The sequence below is a fragment of the Pithys albifrons genome, chromosome 26 (genome assembly GCF_047495875.1).
Source record: "Pithys albifrons albifrons isolate INPA30051 chromosome 26, PitAlb_v1, whole genome shotgun sequence".
Taxonomy (NCBI): Eukaryota; Metazoa; Chordata; class Aves; order Passeriformes; family Thamnophilidae; genus Pithys; species Pithys albifrons.
This window is the reverse complement of record NC_092483.1, coordinates 3,185,116-3,207,904: the sequence shown is the minus strand read 5'-3', so window position 1 is coordinate 3,207,904 and position 22,789 is coordinate 3,185,116. Positions and strand designations below refer to the sequence as shown.

Genomic DNA, 22,789 nt, shown 5'->3' with positions numbered 1-22,789 from the left:
ATAGGTCACACTTTCTAACTGTATATATTGCAACAGGAAAGCAAGATTCTGTAGATGATACCTCATGGGAATATACTAGTAAAGACTGTCCAACAAGTATCTTTCTAAGTGTTCAAAATAGTGTTTCAAATAATCTTATCAGTGTGACTTATTCCATCAAATACTGTAATCTAGTCCTGACTTGATTAAATGAAAAAGTAATAGAGTTAGCTAAATTTTGCTCTCCAACTTACTAGGTGCACCTCTCTGCGAAACATAAGAGACAATGAGGAAAAGGATTCAGCGTTCCGTGGGATATGTACCATGATCTCAGTCAACCCCAGTGGAGTAGTCCAAGTAAGATACATAAATAGATCTTAACTTCTTTTTTCTTTACTCATGTGAAATTTAGTAATGGAGTATGAAAAAATTTAGCTCAATATTGATTGCCTGTACTATGTACTGTAAGTGCTTTTTAGACATCGAGACCAAAATGTTTATATTTAAAATTATACATATCATGATACTTCAGGATTTCTGCTTCAGTAATTATCACTTATGGAAAAGACAGTATTGTTAAATTCATTTTTTGTCTTATACTTACAAGGAATATGTAAATAATTAACTTTGATTAACTGTATTTTGATACTTCTATCAGTCTTTTTTATGTTGAGGATTTGTATAAAAATACAAGGTAAAAGTTGACATCCTAAACCCTATTTTTCAGATACAGTCTAGGCTTTAAAAAAAAAACAGAACAAAAACAATAACCACCCCTTCATTCCTAAATCTTGGGTAGGGAAGACTTTCTTTCAACTTTGGATATATTGCTTAAATAGTCAATATGATAAGGAAGATGCATCTCTTAAAAATAAATGGTGCATCTTAAGAATAGAATATGATTTGCTCTTTAGTCTCTGCAGCTCAAAAGTAAAGCTATACAAAGGTAATATTTTCTAAGAGGATAATGAAGGTGAATTTCCCTCTCCTCTGCCTGGAATTCTTCTCCCTGAAACACAAGAATTGAACCTCTTATCTTGTTTTGAATTTTTCAGTTAATTTCACTTATCTCTTATTTTGTACTTAGCATTTTCTTCTTCTGCTGTCTGTTCTTTCACACAGCTTAAAGGGAGGGAGTAATTAAGGTTTCTCTTCATTATCCCAGCTCTCCTCCTATGTAGCTGTGACCCTCAGTTCCTATCCAATAGCAGATGAACTAAATGTAACGATTTTGGGGTGGCTTTAGTTTTGAACCTGTATGATAAGCATTCTGTGTATCCCAGAAACAACTTCTGGCTCTGCTTAAAGAAATACAACAGCTTTTTTTTCCCAGCTGAAAGTACATGAAAGTAAGTTGCAAGTATGGTCCTGAGTTTGTCAATTGTTATTAAGGTGATTGGTTCTCACAGGACAGTCCCGTGGTGTAAAGGAGAGCACTCTGGACTCTGAATCCCAAGGACCTGAGTTTGAGTCTCAGTGGGGACCATCCCCTGGCAGTTAAATGCCTCCCTGCCATCCGATCCCGTCAGATCTCGGATGCTCAGCAGGGTCAGCCCTGGTTAGTACCAGGTGCTGTAGACAGTCCCGAGGACTTCACTGTCACTGTCCAAGCTCGCTCGGCCGTGGCAGATGGACCTCAGGACTTAAACGGTGGGGCCAGTTCTGCGCCCGCTGTGCCTCTTTTAAAAAAAAAAAAAATCTACTGCGCAGGCTGGAAGGGCACACCCACGTGGGGAGAGCCCTTCCCAAATCTTCGTTCGCAAAGTTTGGCCATACGTACATACGATTGTTTCTCAAACTTGGAAAGAATTAGTTAAAAAACTGGTGTGGGAGGGGAGGAGGTGTTTGTTGTTTTTTAATTTTTTTAACTGTGGTTCAATTTAATGAAAAATCTAATTAAACAAAGGTATTCCTACACTCAGCTATTTCTGTTTCCATACACTTAAGCATACAAAAACAGTCTGAATTAACTGTAAAATAAAGGCCTGGTTTTAGAAGCAGTTGTGAATTAAGATAAAATACCCTGCATAGTTCATAGAACAAACATAAAGCATTGTTTTCAGACCTATATGTTTCTAACCTATGTGATTGTTTAATCTTATAGGACTTTATTTTTTTTTGTGATGCTGTTGCATCGTGGATTAACCCAAAAGATGATCTCCGAGACATGTTCTGTAAGGTAATGTTTCTAGTATGACAGTATATCTGAACTGTGGTCATTTTGGATCCTTTGTTTCTTTCTTGTTTTCTGTTTCCATTATTAGCACTTATTGTATTTGTGATCATGAAAGCTTTCTTGAAAAGTCATAAACTTTCAAACAAGACATCATAAAAATCTTCCGGTTTTTATACCAATACTTTCTTACATGTTTTCGGGTTATCCCAAATTTCTTTTTAAAAGCGTTGAAAAGCTCACTTGAGATCTTATTTGAAAGGATAATCATCCTCAAAATGCTTTTCATAATGTCCAGCCTACTACATTTTGACTGCATTTGGAAGAACAGAGGTTTTTATACTACATAGATTTTTTTTCTTTTGTAGAAAATGAGATCTGTGTGGTTTAAGACCTGCCCCCCGATATGCATATTTTTTTTAGAAATATTTAGAAAACTGAAAAATTTTCCAGTAGTATCCTGATTTGTTTATCTTGCTTCAGCTGAAAATAAGTTTTTAGGACTGCTTAACCCTCGTCAGAATTCCTCTTGGATAAACAAATCTTCAAGAAACTAATGAACAGTGACAGCCAAGAACACATACCTAGACAAAGTGTCAATATAATTTAAGCAAAAGGACTCTTTGTCTTGTGTAAAATAAAAAAAACCCAAAACACACACCCCCAGAAAGTAATATATTGTGCTTTGGCACTAGTGTCTTCAGTTAAAAACCAGAACAAAATAAACTTATTTCAGTTACAGCTGTTACTGTTCAGTAGTGTGGCTCTCCTCATATGTTGTAAAGGGAAATCTCCGGTTTTAGGAAGGATGTATCTCAAAAGTTAATGGTTCTCTTAAAGCTAAAATGGAGCATATTTCTAAGTACATACTTTGATCATTGGCACTTCCTCTTCAAGTAATGCCAAGTGTGCACATCAGAACAGACTAGAACATTTGAATCCCATCTTGAGGAACAAAGACAAAAATCTTGCTGTCCTAGTTAGAAGACCATTTATCTGAGAGGCTTTGAAGGAACATCAGGGTCAGGAAATGCATGGCTGTGAGTATTCTACAGCAGCAGAAGGAAACAAAAAATACAAGCTTAAAATAAATTCCAGAATGCTGTCCAAAGCAGTTTCAGTACATGTTTCTGTCCTGGTCCTTCAGCATTCAATACTTGCTTCAATAAGCTATGCTCCTCTTTTTCAGATTCTTTCCAGGATATCCACGTGGAATCTAATGCATTCAAACTAGACACAGTGTTTCTTGGTCACTTGGCATAAGGACATCCTTGCTTTTTAAAGTGTATTTTTTGTGGTTTTTGCCATGCAAGGACAGACAAAGCTTTCTTCAAATGATGGCATACAAATTTTTTAGATCACTTCTTCATTGGAGTGATTTTTTTAATGCTAGTTGAATGCATGATTACTGTAGCCCAGTTACATATTTTCCAACAATAATTATTAATGGGAAAAAAAATTGTAGTCCCCCGAGGCCTTTTTCTTGCTAGTGGATTGTCCAGTGTTTGGGTTTTGGGTTGGTTAGTTGGTTTGTTTGTTGGTTTTGGAGCACTAGAGAAAATACCCCTTCCAAGAGCACAGGTACATGAGCTGCCAGTGTTGAGATCTGATACATACCCTAAGAGCTGTATCATGTTTTATAAAAGCAACATATCCGAAGACTGTAGCTGAAGCTCACTTGCTAAAACTGTCCTGTAAGGTAATTTTTTTAAAGTGTTCCTTTTGTTGTACCTGAACATTCTTAGATTTTTCATAGTTTCTTGGCAGATGGCTAATCAGACTCTGTGTTAGGAAAGAGAGGTGAATCTGCCTGTAGAAGGTCCCTTTCAGGGAGAAAAGCAATAAATTAACTTGTCGCACTGTAATGTTATTGCTTCATGCTGTTTAAGAACAGTTCTGCTTGAGAAAATTGTGTTGAGGGTGAACTCAGTACCAGGAGCTTTAACTTTGACATTGCCTTTTTTGTGAGGATGTTTTCATGACAGACTGTTCCACAATTAAGTACCCTTAAGTTTAAAAAAGAAAAACAACCCATAACTTTAGAGACTCTACATTATGTTCTATTAGGAGGAGCCATTTCATCTGCTTTTGTTCTTTTGTATGTTTGCCTTTTAACCTGCTGTTTTCAAGCTAAAATACGAAGACCTTTTTGACAGTGTCATTAAATTTTTGTAGCCTTCAGTTAATTTATTACATTGGAGGGTCCAGACTGAAACCTATAGATTATTGAGGTTTTTTTACCCTCTTCCCATCTGTCTTGGTTTGAGGGGAAAACCCAAAATGTTTACCCACAAGCGGGGGAGGGGGCCTTCTCCACAATAATCACGCCACTCTTTATCAAATTTAAGAAAAGGAATTTTAATACAAGAAGGATAACTGTCCCTAACTGCTATAAATACATATATATATATGGGTATAGGTATAACTATAAACAGACCAGAGCAAACCACTTCCCCAACACCACAGAGAAAAAACAAACAAAACAACAACCCCCACAACAACAAGTTTCCTTTGGGAGAAGAGTTATACTTATGGCAGTATCAGTGTCACAGCCCGGCTGGCAGCAGGGTGAGTTCCCAGATGAACTCTGTGTCTCTTGTCCCAAATGAAGAAAGGAAGCTGAAAGTGGGGAACTGCCGCGTGTCCTGGAAAGCAGCTGCAAACTTCTCTCTCCCGGGTCACTGCCCTAGCCGGGGCAGGCAGGCCGTGATGCTGCAGGCGGTGGTGAGACTGGAGCAGAGGCCGGGACCCCAGATGCAGGAACCAGGAGAAACAGCCGTGGCGAGGAGAAAAAGCAGCGGCTCGCCGTGGCGAGGAGAAAAAGCAGCGGCTCAGCAAGAAACCCCAACAGTAGCCAGCAGCAGGAGCAGGAGAAAAAAAGAACAACTTCCGTCCTCGGCAGCACACACACCGCTCCTGAGTTCCGTCGAGCTAAGAATGGAAAAAATGTCCCCAAAAACAAAAGAGACAACCCACCCCCCACCCAAGCGATCAGCAGTTAACTACTTCTTTTTGTTAACTGCTGGCATGGGCAGTTAGTGACAGGGGAGAGAATTTACATAATAATTCCAAACTACAACACCATCTTATGCTGTGGATCTCTGTTCTTTCAAAAATAGTTGTCTACAGGTTCCATGGAAAAAACACAGCTCTCACAGGATGCTTTTGTTTTTGCAAGAAATTTAAAGGCATTCATTCTGTCAGATGCTGGCAGTGGTTCTGGCTCAGCTTTCCTCCCAGAACATATTACATGTTTAAAAAAAAAAGTGAACACAGTAATCTTAACATAAGCTGTGTGAATTGACAAAATGTTTAGCCTAACTCTATGTTGTCACCATAGTCATTAAAACTACATACACACACATATGTATATTTATATAGAATATATATTTATATATTTTATGCTAGTCTGTGTAGGTAGCTATATTGTATATGTCACCCTTAACTGAAATGGTTTTGGTTTTTTTCCTTTAAGAAAGACATTAGAATCATAGAATCACAGAATGGTTTGGGTTGGAAGGGACCTTAAAGATCATGTAGTTCCAACCCCCCTGCCATGGGCAGGCACACCATCCACTAGACCAGGTTGCTCAATGCCCCATCCAACCTGGCCTTGAACACCTCCAGGGATGGGTAGTCCTCAACCTCTCTGGACAACTTATTCCACTGTCTCACCACCCTCACAGCATCTAATCTAAACCTGCCCTCTTTCAGTTTGAAACCATTCCCCCTTGTCCTATCATTCCATGCCCTTGTGAAAAGTCCCTCTCCAGCTCTCTTATAAGCCCCCTTTAGGTACTGGAAGGTTCTATAAGGTCTCCTCAAACCCTTCATTTCTCCAGGCTGAACAGCCCCAACTCTCCTAGCCTGTCTCCGTAGCAGAGGTGCTCCAGCCCTGTGATCAACTTACTGGCCTCCTCTGGACTTGTTCCAACAGGTCAATGTCTTTCTTCTGTTGTGGGCCCCAGAGTTGGACAATACTCAGGTGGGGTCTCAGTAGAGCGGAGTAGAGGGGGAGAATCCCCTCCCTTGACCTGCCGGCCATGCCTCTTTGGATGCAGTTGGCTTTCTGGGCTGCAACTGCACATTGCTGGTTTATGTCAAGCTTTTCGGCCACAAACATCCCAAAGTCCTCCCCAGTGCTGCTCTGAATCCATTCTCTGCCCAGCCTGTACTTGTGCTTGGAATTGCCCTGACTCAGGTGCAGGACCTTGCACTTATAGAATCATAGAATGGTTTTGGGTTGTGTCTTGGGTTGAGCTGACAAAATGCCAACTGCCCAATACAGAGTCAAAGCCTCCTTCCCCTCCCGCTGAGAAAAGGGAGAAAGGAAAAAGCTGGAAACTCAAACTAGGTTTAAACTAATTATATATATTTATACAGAAAAGAGAAAATTAAAAGAAAACTACAGTATAACACACACAAAAGTTAGATATAACAATTTTCTACCTCCCACCAAAACCAGATTTGATTACTCTAGATTCATAAAGCACCCCAAACGACACTCAGCAAAGAACAGAAAGAATAACAATAAAATGTTTCTACTTCCCTGAACTAAAACAAAATGTGAAGTAGCAGTGGGCAGCAGCCAAGGCCCAGCACAATACCATAGCAGCAGCACGTCCTCTTAGGACTGTAACCATGATGCCAACTGAGAGAGCACTTCCTACACAGGCTTTTATATTTTGAGATGATGTCAGAATATGGTATGGAATATCATTGGCCAGCAGTAGTCATATGTCAGCTAGCCCAGACCAGCTCAAGTGACCTGATAGTCTCAGGCCTACTCTGAAATCTAAAGCCTAAATTTAGGCTTACACCTAGCTAAACCCATAACAGGTTGGAAGGGACTTTAAAGATCATCTAGTTCCAACCCCACTGCCTTGGACAGGGACATCTTCCACTAGACCAGGTTGCTCAAAGCCCTGTCCAACCTGGCCTTAAACACTTCCAGGGATGAAGCATCCACAACTTATCTGGGCAACCTGTGCCAGTGTCTCACAACCCTCACAATAAAGAATTTCTTCCTAATATCTAATCTCATCCACCACTGCTGTAGCCTCATCATATAAGGCCACCAAATTTGTGAGGCATGATTTGCCTTTAGTGAAGCCATGGTGGCTTTCCCCAATCACCTCCTTATTTTCCATGTGATTTAGCATAGTTTCCAGAAAGATCTGCTCCATGATCCTGCCTGGCACCAAGGTGAGACTGACCGGCCTGTAGTTCCCTGGGTCTTCCTTATTCCCCTTTTTAGAAATGGGGTTTATGTTTCCCCTTTTCCAGTCAGTGGAAACTTCACTGGACTGCCATGACTTCTCAAATAGGACGGATAATGGCTTAGCCACTTCCTCTGCCAATTCCCTCAGAACCCATGGATGCATCTCATCAGGCCCCATTGCTTTGTGCACCTTCAGGTTCCCTAAATGGTTTCGAACCTGGTCTCAATTTCTGCTTTCACCTTCTGCAACTTGGGCAGTATGCCTGGTGAAGATTGAGGCAAAAAAATCATTGAGTGCCTAAGCCTTCTCCATGTCCTAGGTAACCAGGTCTCCTGTATACTTTCTGAGAGGACCCATATTTTCCACATTTTTTCTTTTATCTCTGATGCACTTAAAGAAGCTTGTTTTGTTACCCTTGATGTCCTTGGCCAGGTTTAATTCTATCAGGGCTTTAGCTATCCTAATCTGATCCCTAGCTGTTTGGACAATCTCTGTATTCCTCACAGGCTACCTTTCCCTGCTTCCACCCTCTGTAATCTACCTGTTTGTCTTTAAGTTTGTCCAGGAGCTCCTTGTTCATCCACATAGATGTTCTTCCCTGATTTCCTCTTTATAGGGATGCATTGCTCTTAAGCCAAGAGGAGACAATCCTTGAATATCATCCATCTCTCTTGGGCCCCTCTTCCCTCCAGGGCTCTGTCCCATGGCACTCTACCAAGGAGATCCCTGAAGAGACCAAAGTCAGATCTCCTGAAGTCCAGGGTAGTGAGCTTGTTTTGCGCCCTCCTCACTGCCCCAAGGATCTCAAACTTTAGAGCTTCATGGTCACTGGAACCCAGGCTGCTCTGGAGCTTCGTGTTCCCCATCAGCCCCTCCTTGTTGGTTGTCTTGGGTTGAGCTGGCAAAATGCCAACTGCCCAATACAGACTGTCAGCCTCCCTCCCTTCCCCCTGCCGAGAAAATGGAGGAAAGGGAAATAACTTCAAAATAGGTTTAAACTTAAACTAACTATATATATTTATACAGAAAAGAGAAAATTAAAAGAAAACTACAATATAACACACACACAAGTTAGAAATAACAAGAAATAACTCCCCACTTCCCATCAAACACAAATCCCACTATTCTAACTGCCAATCACTCCAGAGAACTCAATCCCCAGAGGGACAGACTCAAGCAGAGAGAAAGACTAAGAACAAACATTTTACTTCCCTAAGATAACATGGTAGTAAACCAGTGCTGGGCCTGGGCCTCCTGTCCCTCCTGGGATGGCACAGTGCATCCTCCTGGCACCACAGCTTGAAGGAACTGACTAAGCCACTCCCACACCAGCTCCTACACTTTGAGATGATGTCGGAATATGGTATGGAATACCATTGGCTAGTAGTAGTCAGCTGTCAGCTAGCTCAGCCCAGCTCAAGTCAGCTGATAGTCTCAGGCCTTCTCTGAAATCTAAAGCCTAAATTTAGGCCTACACCTAGACAAACACATAACATTGGTGAGAACAAGATCCAGCATAGCACCTCTCCTCATGGGCTCCTCTATCACTTGGAGAAGGAAGTTGTTATCAACACATTCCAGGAATCTCCTGGATTGCCTGTGCCCTGCTGTGTTGTCCCTCCAACACATGGTGGGGTGGTTGAAGTCACTCATGAGGATCAGGGCTTGGGAATGTGAGGCTGCTCCTATCTGTCTATAGAGGGCCTCATCTGCTCTGTCTTCCTGGTTGAGTGGCCTGTAGCAGACTATAATGCCACCTGTTCCTGCCCTTCCTTTAATCCTGACCCACAAGCTCTCAGTCAGCTCCTCACCCATCCCCAGGTGGAGCTCCGTGCATCCCAGGTGGAGTTCCATGCACTCCAGCTGGTCATTGACATAGAGGACAACATCCCCTCCTCATCTCCCCTGCCTGTCCTTCCTAAAGAGCCTGTATCATTCCATTCCAGCACTCCAGTCTTAGGAATCATCGCACCACAACTCTGTGATGCCAATAAGATCATGACATGCACAGGTTTCTAGTTCCTCCTGTTTTTTCCTCATGATGTATGCATTTGCATAGAGGCATTTAAGTTGGGCCCCCAATGAAGCTGACTTTTGGTCTGGGGTGGCTGGAATTCCTTGGTGCTGCCCTTCAGGTTCTCTCCTGCTGACCTTCAATCTCCCTCCAGGCTTTGGCCATCTCTTGCTGGCTCTGGCACTTGACTGGTATGAGTGGGATGGCGTGTCATCCCATACCTTATCACCACTAAAGCTGATGATATTCCCCTCCCCCATTACATCTAGTTTAAAGCCCTATCAATAAGCCCTGCTAGCCCTTGACCAAAGACCCTCTTCCCCCTTTGAGAGAGGTGAATCCTGTTTGAATCCATCAAGCCTGGTGCCATATAGGCCATCCCAGTATCAAAGAAACCAAAATTTTGGTGGTGACACCAGCCACCAAGTTATGTATAGACTGGAAGAACAGAGATAAAAATAACCTGCGCTCCTACTTCCCTCACCAACTGTCCCAAAGCCTTAAAGTCTCTTGATCATCCTTGGACTCTGTGTTGTGACTTCATCAGCCCTCACATGGAGGACTAGCAATGGGTAGTAGTCAGTCCAAAGGCCAAACCAGGCTAGGAAGTTCCCTGGACTTCCTTTTTTCTTAGTAACATTTAAATATTAAACTGAGGAATTCAAATGGATAAATGCACAATCCAGCAGTTTGTGGCTTACTGCATATGCTGCTAGTAAATAATGATCATGTATCTGCTGTTTAATGATTATCTTGATTTCTCTCCCCCCTCTCATTTGTAGATTCTTCACGGATTTAAAAATCAAGTTGGGGATGAAAATTGGAGGCGTTTCTCTGACCAGTTTCCTCTTCCCTTAAAAGAGCGCCTTGCAGCTTACTACGGAGTTTAACCTTAGGCACTGTAGCTGCAGTCCCATAATTAGAGGTAAGCACACAAATATTCCTTGCTAAACAGAGCTGTATAGCAAGTCTTGCTCACTGTTTACATTATATGGAACATAATTACTTCACTAGGCTAAAATTTTTCAGATATGTTGACACAGCTAGCTTTCTATACACACAGTAGTGTATCAAGATAAGGTTGGAAATGTAGGTGTAACAAAGTGACTGTTTAGGTTTAATAAGCAAAATGATTATTATAATCCTCAAGCCATCAGACTAAACTTATAGGCTCCTTTATTTCTTATGAATTACTAGATGACAGCTGTGGTCTAAGTCAGACATATTTGCCTGGGATAGGAAAGCAAATTTGTTAAGACACTTTAGCCATGAGAAGTCAAATACATTGATAGCCACATACTATATGACCTTTGCAATGAATAAAGAATGTTATGCTACTCATAGAATCATAGAATATGCTGAGTTGGAAGGAACCCACAAGGATTATTGAGTCCAACTCCTGGCCCTGCACAGGACCACCCCAGGAATCACACCATGCGCCTGAGAGCATTGTCCAAACGCTTCTTGAGCTCTGGCAGGTCTGGTGCTGTGACCACTTCCCTGGGAGCCTTTTCCAGTGCCCGACCACCCTCTGAGTGAAAAATCTTTTCCTAATACCCAGCCTAACTTCCCCTGACACATCTTCAGGCCATTCCCTCAGGTCCTGTCACTGGTCACCACAGAGAAGAGATCAGTGCCTGCCCCTCCTCTTCCCCTCGTGAGGAAGTTGTAGACTGCGATGAGGTCTCCCCTCAGTCTCCTCTTCTCTAGGCTGAACAAGCCAAGTGACCTCAGCCACTCTTCATATGGTTTCCCCTCAAGGCCTTTGCCATCTTTGTTGCCCTCCTTTGGACACTCTCTAATAGCTTTATGTCCTTCTTGTATTGTGGCGCCCAAAACTGCACACAGTACTCACAATGAGGCCGCACCAGTGCAGAATAGAGTGGGACAATCCCCTCCCTTGACTGGCTGGTGATGCTTTGCCTGTTGCCCCCCAGGACACGGTTGGTCCTGCTGGCTGCCAGGGCACTGCTGACTCATATTCAACTTGCCATCGACCCGGACCTTCGGGTCCCTTTCTGCGGCATTGCTCTTCAACCTCTCATTCCCCAGTCTGCAGAGTTCGACACTTGTCTTTGTTAAGCTCCATAAAGTTGGTGATTGCCCAGCCTTCTCATTTGTCAAGGTTACTCTGCAGGACCTCCCTGCAATTGAGGAAGTCAACAGCTCCCCTCAGCCTTTTATCTTCTGCAAACTTGCTTAGCATTCCTTTGAGTCCTGTGTCCAAGTCATTTATGAAGATGTTGAAGAGCACAGGGCCTAAGATGGAACTCTGTGGAACCCCACTAGTGACCACTTGCCAGCCTGATGTTACCCCCTTCACTATTACTCTTTGTACCCAACCTGTGAGCCAGTTGCTCACCCATCACATGACGTGTTTATCCAGCTATGGGCTGGATATTTTGTCCAGAAGGATCCTGTGAGAGACAGTATCAAATGCTTTACTGAAATCCCAAACTGGCTTACCTTGATTAACTAGGTGGATTACCTTGTCATAAAAGGATATTAAGTTTGACAAGCAGGACTTTCTGCTCTTGAAGCCATGCTGACTGTGACCGATGACTGCGTTGTTCAGGTGTTTTTCATTAACTCCCAGAGTAATGCTACTACATTGGTGGATGGGGACAAAGCAGCTGACATTGTCTGCCCAGACTTATGCAAAGCGTTTGACACTGTCCTGCACGACATCCTTGCCTCCAAATTGGAGGGACATGGATAAAGAACTGGATGGATGGCCACATGCAAAAATGTTGTGGTCAACGGCTCATTGTCCATGTGGATACCAGTGACGAGTGGTGTCCCTCAGGGGTCAGTACTGGGGCCAATACTGTTTAACATCTTTGTCAGCAACATGGGCAGTGGGATCAAGTGCACCCTCGGCAAATTTGCTGACAACACACTGGAGGGAAGGGATTCCATCCAGAGAGAACTTGACAGGCTTGAGAGGTGGGCCCATGCAAACCTTATGTAATTCAACAAAGCGAAGTGTAAGGTCCTACACCTGGGTCAGGGCAATCCCAGACACACCTACGAGTTGGGCAGAGAACTGATTAAGAGCAGCCCTGCAGTAAAGGACTTGGGAGTGATGGTTAGTGAAAAACCCAACATGAACCAGCAGTGTGTGCTCACAGCCCAGAAAGCCAGCGGAATCCTGGGCTGCATCCAAAGGAGTGGGGCCAGCAGGTCGAGGGCGGTGATTCTTCCCCTCTACTCTGCTCTTATGAGACCCCACCTGGAGTACTGGGTACAGTTCTGGTGCCCCCAACATAAGAAAGACATGGAACTATTGGAGCAAATCCAGAAGAGGGCCACAAAGGTGATAAGAGGACTGGAGCACCTCCTGTACAAACACAGAATGGGAAAGTTGCGGCTGTTCAGCCTGGAGAAGAGAAGGTTGTGTGGAGCCCTCATAGAAACCTTCCTGTATGTGAAGGGGGCCTACCAGGAAGCCAGAGAGGGACTCTTCGTCAGGAACTGTAGTGCTAGGACAAGGAGTAAATGATACAAACTGAAAGAGGGGAAATTTAGGTTAGATATTAGAAAGAAATTCTTTATTGTGAGGGTGGTGAGACACTGGAATGGGTTGCCCAGGGAGGTTGTAGATGTCCCAACCCTGGCAGTGTTCAAGGCCAGGTTGAATAGGACCTTTAACAACCTGGTCCACTGGGAGGTATCCCTGCCCATGGCAGGGGGGGTTGGGACTAGATGATCTTTAAGGTCCATTCCAACACCTTAACATTCTGATTCTATGATTGATGTCATTATCCTGGGTGGATTGTCTATACTAGACTCCCATGATGACATCTCCATTATTTGTCCCTTAATCCCTACCCAGAGGCTCTCAACTGTACCATTGCCAACTGCAAGCTCCATACATTCCAGCCCCTCCATTACAAACAACGCCACACCCCACCTCGTCTACCCTGTCTATCTCTCCTAAACAGCCTGTAACCAGCCAACATGGCACTCCAGTCACAGGACTTAAAAAACAGGTATATGGCCCTGGACTCAGAAAGTCTGATAGAGGACAGTCAGGAGGAAGATCTGTCTACAAGGTCTTCTGGTTACCCTCCATCTACCAGACGGATTACAACTACAGATACAAGGAAAAAGAGAAGGGTTGTTGTAATCGGTGACTCCCTTTTGAGGGAAACTGAGGGCCCTATAGGTCAGCCAGACACATCCCACAGGGAGGTTTGCTGCCTTCCCAGGGCCAGGCTGAGGGATATTACTAAGAGACTTCCTAAGCTAATTCAACCCTCAGACTATTACCCGCTGTTGGTTGTCCAGGTTGGAAGTGATGACATCAATGGAAGAAGTACCAGGGTGATTAAAAAAGATTTTAAGGCAATGGCCCGATCACTTCATGGGACAGGAGCACAGGTAGTAATTGCCTCAGTTCCTGTGCTAGCTGGGAGGAATGAGGAGATAAATGAGGAGAGGTATAGGAAAGCCCAGCTTACCAATAGGTGGCTTAGGGACTGGTGCTATCGTCAAAATTTTGGGGTTTTTGATCATGGGGCAAACTCCATGTTGCCTAGTCTCCTCAAACCAGATGGGCTTCATCTGTCTAGGAAGGGCAAAAGAACTGTAGCCCATAAGTTGGCAGGGTTGTTAAGGAGGGCTTTAAACTAGGTTTGAAGGGGGAAGGGACTGAAACCGGGCTCTCCAGAGATAAGCCTAAGGGGGTAGAGCCTGAGTTGAGAGAAAAATCAGTGGCCCAGCTGAAGTGCATGTACACCAATGCACGCAGTATGGGAAACAAACAAGAGGGGCTGGAAGCCATAGTGCAGCAGGAAAACTATGACGTAGTTGCTGTCACAGAAACACGGTGGGATAACTTGCATGACTGGAGTGCTGCTACGGGGGGTTACAAGCTCTTCAGAAAGGACAGGCAGGATAGGAGAGGTGGAGGGGTAGCTTTATATGTTAGAGAGTCTCTTGACTCTGTAGAACTTGAGGTCAGCAGTGACAAGGTTGAGTGCCTGTGGGCCAGAATCAGGGGGAAGGCCAACAAGGCTGACACCCTTGTGGGTGTCTGTTACAGACCACCCAACCAGGATGATGAAGGAGGTGAATTATTCTACAAGCAGCTGGCAGATGTCGCAAAATCTCCAGCCCTTGTTCTTGTGGGTGACTTTAACCTGCCAGATATGTGCTGAGAGCTTAATACTGCAGAGAAGAGGCAGTCTAGGAGGTTCCTGGAGTGTATAGAGGACAATTTCCTTCATCAACTGGTAAATGAGCCTACCAGGGGTAAGGCCCCGCTAGACCTACTGTTTAAAAACAGAGAAGGGCTGGTGGGAGATGTAGTGGTTGGAGGCTGCCTGGGGAACAGCGACCATGACATAATAGAATTTTCAATACTCAGAGATGCAAGGAGGGCCATCATTAAAACCTCTACACTGGACTTCCAGAAGGCAAAAGACTAAGTCAGAGCATACCCTGGGAAAAAACCCTTAAAAACAAGGGTGTCCAGGAGGGATGGACATGTTTCAAGCAGGAAATTTTGAGTGCACAGGAACAGGCTATACCAGTGTGCCGAAAGGCCAGCCAACAGGGAAGACAGCTGGCTTGGTTAAATAGGGAGATTCTGAAGGAAATAAGGGATAAAAAGAAAGTTTACAGACTGTGGAAAAAAGGCTGGCTACTTATGAAGAATTTATGAAGATAGCTAGGTCATGCAGAAAAAAAGTCAGGGAAAGAAAAGTGGAATTTGAAGTTAATTTGGCTATTTCTCTTAGGGATAACAAAAAGTCCTTCTATAAATACATTAATAACAAAAGGAGGGGCAAGGAAAACCTCCATTCTCTGTTGGACTTGAAGGGAAATAGAGTTAACAAAGATGAGGAGAAGGCTGAGGTACTTAACACCTACTTTGCCTCAGTTTTTACCAGTAAGACAGGTGGTCCTCAAGACAAGTGGCCTCTGGAGCTGGTAGACAGGGAGAGGGAGCTGAATAGCCCCCCTGTATTCCAGGAGGAAATAGTGACTTACTGAGCCAACTGGATCCTCACAAGTCTATGGGACCAGAAGGGATCCATCCCAGGGTGATGAGGGAGCTGGCAGAAGAGCTTGCCAAGCTGCTCTCCATCATCTTCCAACAGTCCTGGCTCACTGGGAAGGTCCCATATGATTGGAAGTTGGCGAATGTCACCCCTATCCACAAAAAGGGCTGCAAGGCTGACCCTGGCAATTACAGACCTGTCAGCCTGACCTCGGTGCCTGGCAGGGTTATGGAGCAGTTCATCCTGAGTGCAATCACACAGCACCTTCAGGATGGAGAAGGGATTAGACTCAGCCAGCATGGGTTTAGGAGGGGCAGGTCCTGTCTGACCTTTTACGATCAGGTTACCCACCTGGTGGATGAGGGTAAGGCTGTGGATTTGGTCTATCTCAACTTGAGCAAGGCCTTTGACACGGTCTCCCATAATATACTCCTGGAAAAGGTGGTAGCCCATGGCTTGGACAAGTGTACCCTCTGCTGGGTTAGGAGCTGACTGGAGGGCTGGGCCCAGAGAGTGCTGGTGAACGGAGCTGCATCAAGCTGGTGGCTGGTCACTAGTGGTGTTCCCCAGGGGTCTGGGTTGGGTCCAGTCCTGTTTAACATCTTTATTGATGATTTAGATGAGGGGATTGAGTCCATCATCAGCAAATTTGCTGATGACACCAAGTTGGGAGGGAGTGTCGATCTGCTGGAAGGCAGGAGGGCTCTGCAGAGGGATCTGGATAGACTTGAGAGATGGGCTGATTCCAATGGGATGAAGTTCAATAAGGCCAAATGCCGGGTCCTGCACTTTGGCCACAACAACCCCCTGCAGAGCTACAGGCTGGGGACAGAGTGGCTGGAGAGCAGCCAGGCAGAAGGGGACCTGAGGGTACTAATTGACAGGAAGCTCAACAGGAGCCACCAGTGTGCCCAGGTGGCCAAGAAGGCCAATGGGATCCTGTCCTGTATCAAAATGGCGTGGCTAGCAGGACCAGGGAAGTGATCCTTTCCCTGCACTCTGCGTTGCTGAGGCCACAGCTTGAGTATTGTGTTCAGTTCTGGGCATCTCAGTTCAGGAAAGATATTGAGGTGGTGGAGCAGGTCCAGAGAAGAGCAACAAGGCTGGTGAAGGGACTTGAGCATAAGTCCTATGGGAGAGGCTGAAGGAGCTGGAGTTGTTTAGTCTGGAAAAGAGGAGGCTTAGAGGTGACCTCATCACTGTCTATAACTACCTGAAGGGAAGTTATAGCCAGGTGGGGGTTGGTCTCTTCTCCCAGGCACTCAGCAATAGGACAAGGGGACACAGGCTCAAGCTCTGCCAGGGGAAATTTAAGTTGGATATCAGAAAAAACTTTTTTACAGAGAGAGTAATCAGGCATTGTAATGGCCTGCCCAGAGAGGTGGTGGATTCACCACCCCTGGAGGTTTTTTAACTGAGATTGGACATGGCACTGAGTGCCATGATCTAGTAAACCGACTGGAGTTTGACCAAGGGTTGGACTTGATGATCTCGGTGGTCTTTTCCAACCCAATGAATTCTATGATAGTATGATGATTCTATGACTCATTCCATCAGGTTTTGCTTATGTCAGTTTGTCATAGTTTAGGAATAGTACACTCCAATTCAGTGCCTCCACCGAGACTCTCCCAAACCACACAACCACAGGGCTGCTTGCTGGCTCTGTCAGTCCTTCTTCCCCTCCCCCTTACTGCTCCAGGGATGGAGTTGAGAATTGGAGGCTCAAAAAGGTGAAAGTAACGGGTTGAGATAAGAACAATTTACTGGAAAGAGCAATGAGATAAGAAAAGGAACAGTAACAGCAACCATATTAATAACAAAATGTATAATACATAGAAACAATTTACATGAAAAGTAAACCAATACTGGACCTTTTCATCCACCATGCTTTCTCCCTGACCTGAAAGGAGAGTGAGTCCCTTACTTCTGCCCCTTGCAAGTGACTTGAGATGGTATAGCATTCTATGATCAATAGCATTAGGGTCTGGCCTTGCCCCTCTCCCGGCAACTGTAGAAAATTAACCCTGTCTTGGCCAAAACTAGGACACAAAGCCATATCTCGGGGACTGCGCCAAGGCTTTGAGCTCCTCTTGCTTCTTCCTTATGCTGCACGTGTTGCTATGGCAATGTTCTAAGTGTGGTTCCTTGTAGCAACACCTCCTGGAGCAGATTGAAGGATCTCACCAGCACTCAGTCCCTTAAACTTTGGCGTGCCATCTCAGTGCTGATCACTGGCAAGGCTGGATTTGACCCTTTTCCCCTTCCAATCTAGTTTAAAGCTCTATCAAGGAGCCCAACTAGCTCCTGTGCAAAACCCCTATTCCCTCTGAGAAAAATGCATCCTGTCAGGTGTCAGTAGGCCTGGTGTTGTATAGAATCTGTAACTCTCCTGGCTGTAGAGCTTGATGTTTTGTGGGTGCTGATGTGTTTAATATTTCCATGTTCCACTATATACACCAATTCACAGTTGTTATAGTTCTGTCTGGAGAATGATTCAACTTCAGAAAAGAACTGTGATTGTGCATTCTAAAATGCTTGTATTCTTATACCACCCTGCTTTGTATGCCATTTGTGCACAATGTATACATCAAAGTTTCCACATGTGTGATACTGTGAAGAGATTATTATACTACTCAGAAAAAGAGGGCAAATTAAGTTTTATTGATTCATTCTTTATATAAATTTGATACTTGCTCTAGGACATTTTTGCTGAAATTATGTGAGTGAATCATGCAATTCTGTTTAAAAAGTCAGCCTAAGATTTGTCAGTCAGTGATATAAGAAATTGCTTGATTCACATTTTTGATCTGAACAATGGATTAAATTTTTTTTAAAATTTGCTTATTTATAAATTAGGGAATTTTAGTTTTGAAATAAGGGGGGGCTTTTCATCCTAATGAAGATGAATCCAAAGAGGTAAAATTGTCAATTAGTCTCAGCCATAGTGTCTCCTTCGTACAAACTATCTTGTTTAATCCACCTAAAAGTAAAATTGTTAGGTTAGTAGAAAGTATGTTGTCCTAGTTCAGCAACCTGGGACCAGTTTATCACTGTGTGGGTGTGACCAAAGCTGTATATTCTAAACCCTCTATGCCATTTCCCATGAACTGTTAACAATGGACCATTTGCAGTAGCTGCCCAGGGCACACCTGACCTCTTAGGATGTAAGCTGAGTGTGAAAGAAGCCTGTGAGATAAGAGCTGTGATAACTCCCTTCCAGGAAGTTGTTAGCACCTCCACACCCAGCCTGAGATGTCATGTCTGGTAATGGGCCATCAATGATTCCAAAATACCCCATGACTCACAGAGTGAGATCGCCCATTGTGTAATACCCCGCCCTGAGGGAGGTACTGGGCAGTCCCACCTGGACCTGAGTGGATATAATCTTGGGGTTTGGGACTTGGGGAACCACTCATTGGATCCAGAGGAGGACCAGAACCTTGACAGGAGGAGACCACCACTCCACCAGACTGCGACCATCACTGTACCAACAGGTTTTTCACCTCCTTTAATTTGGACTCGGGGGGACCACGTGGGTCTCAGCACAGGGGCTGACAAACACCGTTGTCTTTGTGCCCCAGGGTGCTCGGTTGCACTTCTGGGTTTTGTGGGTTAAAACCATTTTCTCTTTGTGCTATTGCATTTCTTGTAATATTTTTATTAAATTGTAACTCTGACTTATAGTCTCTCTTGTGGTGGGTTCGTTTCTCCTGCCGGTTTACCTTTAAACCAGCACATATGTTTAATATTCTTTCTCAAACTACCTCACAATCTTGCATTAAAAAGGTAAAAACTTGTTAGAATATATAGGACTGCTTTTATCTTAAATCTAAGCTTAGTCACAATAGTGGTATTGTCAGTGTAGCTTTAAAGGATACGGTGTTGTTTCATTAATTTATCTGGTATAAATGGGCCCTTTTCTTAAACAGACTTAAAAGGGAAAATCTAGGTAGAAATTTGGTTTTATATTAAAGGTTGGCACCTGCCACATAAAAAAGGCAAAAAGTTCTTTGTTTATGCACTGATCTGTCAGTTAAGGTTCAAGGTAAGATTTGGCAATACTTCCATCTTTTCTTTTACAGGTCCTTCAGTCTGGAAGACTATGAGGGAGCCTCTGCATCCAGGGAAAATGTTACCCTTTACTGGGGGGAAGGGTAAACCAGTAGGGAATACAGTACAGTCCCAACCCTACTGGGAGGGGTGGGAGGGAGGTGTTGCTGTCACTGTATTAAGTCGATGTTGGGAAATGTTTTAACATCTGCAGCCTTTTTGGGTGGAAATAGTCTCCTATTACAACTCTGCAGTGGATGTGAAGAAGAAAAAAACTCTATTAACAAAACAGCACATTCTGGATTATTGTGGGGATATGTACCAAAATATGAACCATATAATTGAACCGTAGGGATATATAAAGAGGAAAACTATTTTACGCACAATAAAGGAAACCTACAAATGGAGATCACAAAAAGTAAAAGGCTTTCTTTTTTCTTTTATGTTTTTCTTTTAAAAGTAAGGGTTTCCTACATTATTTCACCTACTTAATGGGATTCCTAGATAGTTTGCATGTTAATGAATAACTAAACAAATTAAAATGCAGCTTGTATCAATATTAGGAGCAGGCACTTGCAGTGTACAGTACAGAAACTCTGTCATAAATTAATAGAGGTTAACCTGGATGAAATGAAGTAACCTGCAAGCTGCCAAATGAGTCACTCCTTTCATTTTTGAAGTAAGGGAGGTTCACATCAAAGGAAAAATTGACATTTTAATTTTTGCATTTTAGTAAAATTAAAGTAGCATCATTTGGTTATTGTACTAAATTAGATTTCATTTCTAGAGTAAGGCATTATTCTTAACACGCAGTTTAAGGTCCAGGCATGCATTCTGACTCACAGTGATCAGAAGTAATTTAAATTATTGGGAAAGTACCATGCTTGCATCACATAGAGTGAAACTGGTATTCATTTACCTATGTTGCCCCATTGTTATGTTGCAGTATACCAATTCAATATAGCCCTGCATTTAAAATTCTTTTTCTGAGATTCTGTGGGTCTTATTTTTATTAAGAATATAGTTATAAAGTGCTGTAGTTAAAAATTAGGCCTTGAAATACTTTTTTAAGATCTGTTAAGATCAATATTCCTATCATATTGTGTGTAACCTGCACAATGTGGAAAGCTGATATAACTGCAAAATATTTTCCTCTGTGCTGTCAGTGTGATGTGCTTTCTGCATGGTTATATGCTAGTGATTTTTAGCAGAATCTCTGAAAATGAGTTATGTGGTAAGACCGGTTAAAGGCTGCATAAATGTTAGTTGACATGTAAAGACAATTGTAGAAGTTGTTGACGATTACTATATTTGTGTTTATTCCCACTCAGTGTTTTACCTTTTATGCTTTTTTTTGTTCACAGCATGATCTTAGAGATGTTTAAGTTAGTGGATGTAATGCAGGGTATCTACAATGTATTGGCACATGTTGGTGGCCCTTTGTGATGTAATTAAATGCACAAGGGTGCAAGTTTAAAGCTAAAGACTGAAACTTGGTTTGGGTCCTCTTCATTTCATTTGTTTAGCTTTTCTGTTGATGTTTTTTTTTCTCTACTTACATGTATTCCTGTGAATAAATCTTTGTTAAGTTAATCCTTTACTTTTCTTTCCATGTGTATTTTCTTATGTACTGTAAATGTGAAATCCTAACTGGTACACTTCATCTTGTGTTCATCTGAAAATGGCAAGTCTTTATTAAATTAGATTGCCTAAAGAGTAAAGGAAAATGGAGAGATTTAACCGTGCTGGTCAGAGGTGAAACCACACCTTTCCATTTTTCAAGTGCTGCATAATTAACCTGCACAACAAAACTAAGCCATAACAGCCTGTTTTATAAATTTCTTTTCTCACCTTTACATTGCAAAATTGGATATTGGATAACAGTTTGAGGGATTTTTTTGTTTTGTGATTTTTTTGTGGTTTTTTTTTGAGTTTTATCTGTTTGCAGGTTTTGTGTGGTTTTTTGGATTTTTTTAGAACTTGCTGCTCTTTGCATGGTTCTGTTCTTTGAGCATTAAATGATTTAGCCATTGCACTGAAGTTTGAGCTGTATGAGTGTGGACTTATAAATGCTGTTTAAAGAGTTTTGGGGGGGGGGGTTATGCATGCACATTTTAAATGTGTCCTGTCCTTAACTCCACCCTTTTTTGTGTTTTGTGGCTTTGCAAATATGAATGGATTATGCCTGAAGAATAGTTTGAACATGTACTGTATGAAGTATATTCAATAATGCTAGTACATAGCATTTACTCAATTTGGTCAAAATGGCATGTGATAACTTCCTTTCAAATTACATTGCTTTGGTAGCAAATACAATTTTTTTTTTAACTAATAGCACTGAAAAAAATAATAATAGTTTTTGTCACTAAAAACACTTTGAAACCAAATTCTGGAAGAAGGAAAAAATTAGTAGGATATTATTTTAGATACGAATTTGCTATAATTTTGAGTGTGTTTGAACATTAGGGAAGAGTTTCAGAGAAATGACATTAAAAGAAATTGGAGAATAGAAAACTTACCCAAATAGTTCCGTAGTATTACAGCTAGAATCTAGGTTTAACGAAACTTTTTAAATTTCAGAAAGGCCCTTTAACCAAATAAAACCACTTTACCTCAGATTAGTTTAGTATGCTGCTTTTGTATATAGTATTTTAATAGGTATTTGTACAGATGCGAACTGATCTGGTATAACAGCAAGGAAAATAAGGCAGAAATAAACAATGCTGACAAAATAGTCTGTTGACTCAGTAAGTTATCTTGTGGTATATTTTAAAGCAAATAAACCATATTCCTAATGCATAATATAGTGCAGAGATTTGCAGAAGCTGTTTAGGGTTTAATCAGAGGCAAGAAAAGTTCCAAATCAGCATTAAGAGTTATAATTCAGTTATTGCATCATGGGATATATAAAAAGTATTTTAATTCTTGTGGTATAGTCTTGACAGTTCTTGAATGTTGGCTGAATGTTTATATTGGTAGAATTGTGAGTTTGTTACATTCCAGTGTTTCTGCTAAAAGCACGACCTCATTTGCTCCTTACACATTGAATAAAGTGCTGTTAATGTGCTAAACTACAAAAATAGCCACTGCTAAGTAATGATGTAGATTTTCTACTTGAATACTTTTGTTGTAGAAGCCTCAGGAGGTCAGTGTTTACTGTTTTTGTATATGCCTTTTTCCTGTTTTAAGTTTCCCTTTTTGAAGGATTCAGAGTGAAGAAAAGATGCTGATCAACCTAAGTTGATAACAGAAAGGGTATTTAAAATCCTTATAAAATGCATCTTTTTGGCAGTTCTAAATTGCTGTTAAATTAGTAGTTCAATACTAATTTTTTTCTTTATAC

General features: G+C 42.4%; 1 protein-coding gene across 3 annotated transcripts in view; it reads left to right on the top strand.

The window, feature by feature from the left end:
* Positions 1 to 21,046, top strand: part of LOC139683049 (transportin-1-like) — a 96,517-nt gene extending 75,471 nt beyond the window's left edge. For all 3 annotated transcript variants that reach the window (XM_071577792.1, XM_071577794.1, XM_071577793.1), the window contains 4 exons: positions 237 to 336; positions 2,084 to 2,158; positions 10,171 to 10,313; positions 19,479 to 21,046. In XM_071577792.1, the coding sequence (XP_071433893.1) occupies positions 237 to 336; positions 2,084 to 2,158; positions 10,171 to 10,278 (283 nt within the window). In that variant the 3' untranslated portion in view covers positions 10,279 to 10,313; positions 19,479 to 21,046. The remainder of the gene's footprint in view (positions 1 to 236; positions 337 to 2,083; positions 2,159 to 10,170; positions 10,314 to 19,478) is intronic.
* The last annotated feature ends 1,743 nt before the right edge of the window (positions 21,047 to 22,789 follow it).